The sequence below is a fragment of the Cryptomeria japonica genome, chromosome 10 (genome assembly GCF_030272615.1).
Source record: "Cryptomeria japonica chromosome 10, Sugi_1.0, whole genome shotgun sequence".
NCBI classification, from domain to species: Eukaryota; Viridiplantae; Streptophyta; class Pinopsida; order Cupressales; family Cupressaceae; genus Cryptomeria; species Cryptomeria japonica.
Genome location: NC_081414.1, coordinates 410,135,076 through 410,138,732, shown reverse-complemented (window position 1 = coordinate 410,138,732; position 3,657 = coordinate 410,135,076). Strand labels below are relative to the sequence as shown.

The window sequence follows — 3,657 nt, the reverse complement described above, 5'->3', positions numbered from 1 at the left end:
TCCTCCCAAGGGCAGGTGAGAACATAGATCCAATTACAAACCACTCTATCTGTAGACACCGTCTCTGCAGCAATGTAAAATGCACATCCATACAAAGGGCAGACTTAAATTTATTTTAACATCTCCTTTATGCAAAGGGCGGTTTATCTGCATGCATAGCCGGTTTATCTGCAATGTAAAATGCACATCCATACAAAGGGCAGACTTAAATTTATTTTAATCATCTCCTTTATGCAAAGGGCGGTTTATCTGCATGCATAGCCGTTTCCCAATTTGTGAACCCTACTATGTATAGATGCCTACTTAAATAAGTTACATTTTAATTAATTAGATAGCCACCAACAAAACAGATCATCACTAGGTAGACTATAAGAAAATCCATTTCCATTTCACATTACACACTCGATGATGAAGTACCATTCCATGGTTGAAGAAGGAAAGTGATAGTAGACAGGGTGTCAGTGATGTTGACATGTGGAGGGGCCTGGGAACGCTGGCAGAGCAGTGGATGTCGCCTTCCTCTCCGAATGCATCTGCCGGCACCTTGTCTCCTTCCCCATTTCTATGTCCCCTTTCTCAATATCTACCGTCCGATTTGCTCATCTCTGACAGGTGTTGCGGGTTGATTTCAGACACCCAAAGCCAGTACAAGCTCAGATCAGGGCAGAGCTGGTCGATTCCCATTGTATTAATACTCTGTGCAGTCTGTGGGAAGTCGAAGTTGAAGTGGTGCCTATTGATATTGATTTCAAGAAATGGGAAGCTTTGCAAAAGATGGAGGAGATGAGCTCAAGGAGACACAACTCACTCTGGGCCTGCCAGGGGTGGTGGAGTCTCACACCTCTCCAAGGACTGCCAAGAGGCCTTTCTCTCAAGCCATTTCTGATTCTGATCACACCAAATGGCCCAATCTCAAAGATGAACAACTCAATTTGCAACCACCTGATAAAATCTCTGGATCCGAGGAAAACTCCCCTGCACCACAGGCAGAAATGGCACCTCCTCCAAAGTCAGTACTTTTTTCGCTTTCTTTTTAGCTTTTCAGTTTCTAGAATACAACAATACATAAGTTATGGTGTATGCCGATATCTTATGTATTGGTGCATCCTAAAGACTGAATGATCATTTCCCTTTTACTGTTTTGTATCATATCTGTGAAGTAGTTTTTGAGAATGAAGCCAGGGAATGCAGGTTTCTAGTTGCAGAAATGAAATAATCAGATTTGGCAAGGGAATGATCTAACAGTCTGTCCTGATGTTTCCTGTTTCTTTGCAGGGCACAAGTAGTGGGTTGGCCGCCCATCAGATCCTTCAGGAAGAACACTTTGACTGCTAAATCGAATTTCAAGGAAGAAGGTCTGTACGTGAAAGTGAGCATGGATGGAGCTCCCTATCTGAGAAAGGTGGACCTCAAAATCTATGGCAGCTACCGTGAGCTCTCCTCTGCACTGGAGAAAATGTTCAGCTGCTTTACAATGGGTATGTTTATAAATATGCCCAGTTTCTCTTAGATTGATTTTCTTTTTGATAAGAGAGAGTTAATATCTGGTGGGATCTACAAAGTGAACTCCTAACACACATCATTATAGAGTTACTCATCTTCCAACAAGACGTTCCTTAATTTAGGAGAATTGAACCTAAGACCTATCATCTGCACTTTCTATTGCCTCAAAATCAAATTGAATGTAACAAGAGAGTCGTAACACGCATCACTATAATATATCTGTACACATGAGTTACCCTCCACTTAGACGAGTTATCATATTAAATCTAGAGGAATCAAACCTGGAACCATCATCTGTAATTTATATTGACACTATCATATGACAAAATGGAATTATATGTAACAAGATTTGGGTTGGTCATGGGTTTCAGGGCAATATGGATCGCATGGACTAAACGAGAGCAATCTGATGGATCTGTTGAATGGATCAGAATATGTGCCCACTTATGAGGATAAAGACGGAGATTTGATGTTGGTGGGAGACGTGCCTTGGAAGTAAGTAGTCTTATTGTCTTGAGATGTTTCTGAATTTGATTGTGTGATTTTTTGTTTTCATATCAGATGATAAAATGTGATCCGAAACTTTACTGATAATTCTAATTCTAATTCTTGCTTTCTAAGACACATACTCATGTAGAGTGCCTGTGTGCTGCAGAATGTTTGTAGATTCCTGCAAAAGGCTGCGCATCATGAAAGGCTCAGAAGCTATTGGCTTAGGTAACATCACCCTTTCCATTTACTATCATTTGGGTTTTCATCACATAAGCATAGGAGTTTTCATGGAAATTGTCTTCCCCTATAAACTGCTCCAATGAATCTTATTCCCGTTTTGTAAAATTTGTGTTACAGCTCCGAGGTCCATGGAAAAGTGCAAAACCAAAATGTAAGGGCAAAGCATTAGCTATAAACATTTCTTCTGCTGTGTACCATACATCTCAATCTCAACATGGGCCGAGCAATAATTCAAATTAGAGAAAAAAAACCCTGACTCAGGGTTTTTTTCTATGTAATTGTTTTAATCAGCGTATGTGTATGTATGTATTCTTTCATTTCCTTAGACGATTATGATTGTATCATTCTGGTTCTGGTTTGAGGCTAACTATCTTTTTTCCTCCATCAAAATGGAACCTTGCACATTTTGTACTGGAGTGTGTATACAAATTTTCATACATCTTACTTTTCGCTACGTATGGTAGTCTGCCTAATTTTCATCAACTTCACACTTGGCTTCATCATTTAAATTCATGCGTGCGTTTCTAGCAGGATTTCGTTAAATTTGATGATCTAAACTTACGTCACCTATAATTTAGGAATATTATGAAACTAAATTTGGACCCACAAAAAGTGAATTGGCGTGGAACTCAACTCTGAACATGTGAAAGTGAATTAATTTATAATTGGATTGTTATTGCCTTGCCTTGTTAAATTGTGAATGAAATGGGATAGTGTTTAAAGATGTCATTTAGGAACTCGTTAAGCAACAATTAGGTTATTTACATTTTTAATTTATATTAGAAGCTCTATTTTATTGTTCTTGATTTCAGCACAATCTCGTTTGGTCAACTGTCAATAACACTTGTTGCTTTATGGCTCTCGTGTAGTCACTTTCGTGAGCTAGCCTTGCACATAGATGAACATCAAATGATACCACTTTTACATATAGTTATGCAAGCATTGACTTTACTAGTTATATACTCAACTCCTCAAGCTTCTTGGTGCACGAGGCTCCACGCCTAAAGCCTCTTCAAGCATCATGTTTCACATATGTTTTATAATTTTTTTTTGCATTGCGTGCTATTACACATGCTCTATCTTTGCAACTTTCTATTGAACCATATATATGTGCATAACACCCACAAATCCTTGGGCCACAAGAATTGGCTACATACAAGTCTAACACTTGGCATCATATGCATTTAACACATAGTATCTTGCGCCATATGCAAATCACACCACACAACTTTAACATTTGGCAATATATTATCCACATGTTGCACAACTATAAATGTCAAACACATATTAACATAGATGTAGCTATCAGTTGCCAATCTAACCTATAAATATTGCCATTGCATCATGTATTGGGAAGAACCATTAGAGAGGAAGCCATCTATGCATTTGTCTTAGCAATCTAGCACTCTAGTTATGTATTGA

The 3,657-nt window shown here is 38.6% G+C and overlaps 1 protein-coding gene across 1 annotated transcript; it reads left to right on the top strand.

Moving 5' to 3' along the window:
• Positions 1-576: 576 nt before the first annotated feature.
• LOC131038557 (auxin-responsive protein IAA14) lies at positions 577-2,689 on the top strand. The gene is made up of 5 exons (XM_057971033.2): positions 577-1,009; positions 1,276-1,478; positions 1,875-1,998; positions 2,159-2,220; positions 2,353-2,689. Exons 1-5 carry the CDS (start codon positions 756-758, stop codon positions 2,388-2,390), a joined length of 681 nt encoding a protein of 226 aa, XP_057827016.2. The 5' UTR covers positions 577-755; the 3' UTR covers positions 2,391-2,689.
• The last annotated feature ends 968 nt before the right edge of the window (positions 2,690-3,657 follow it).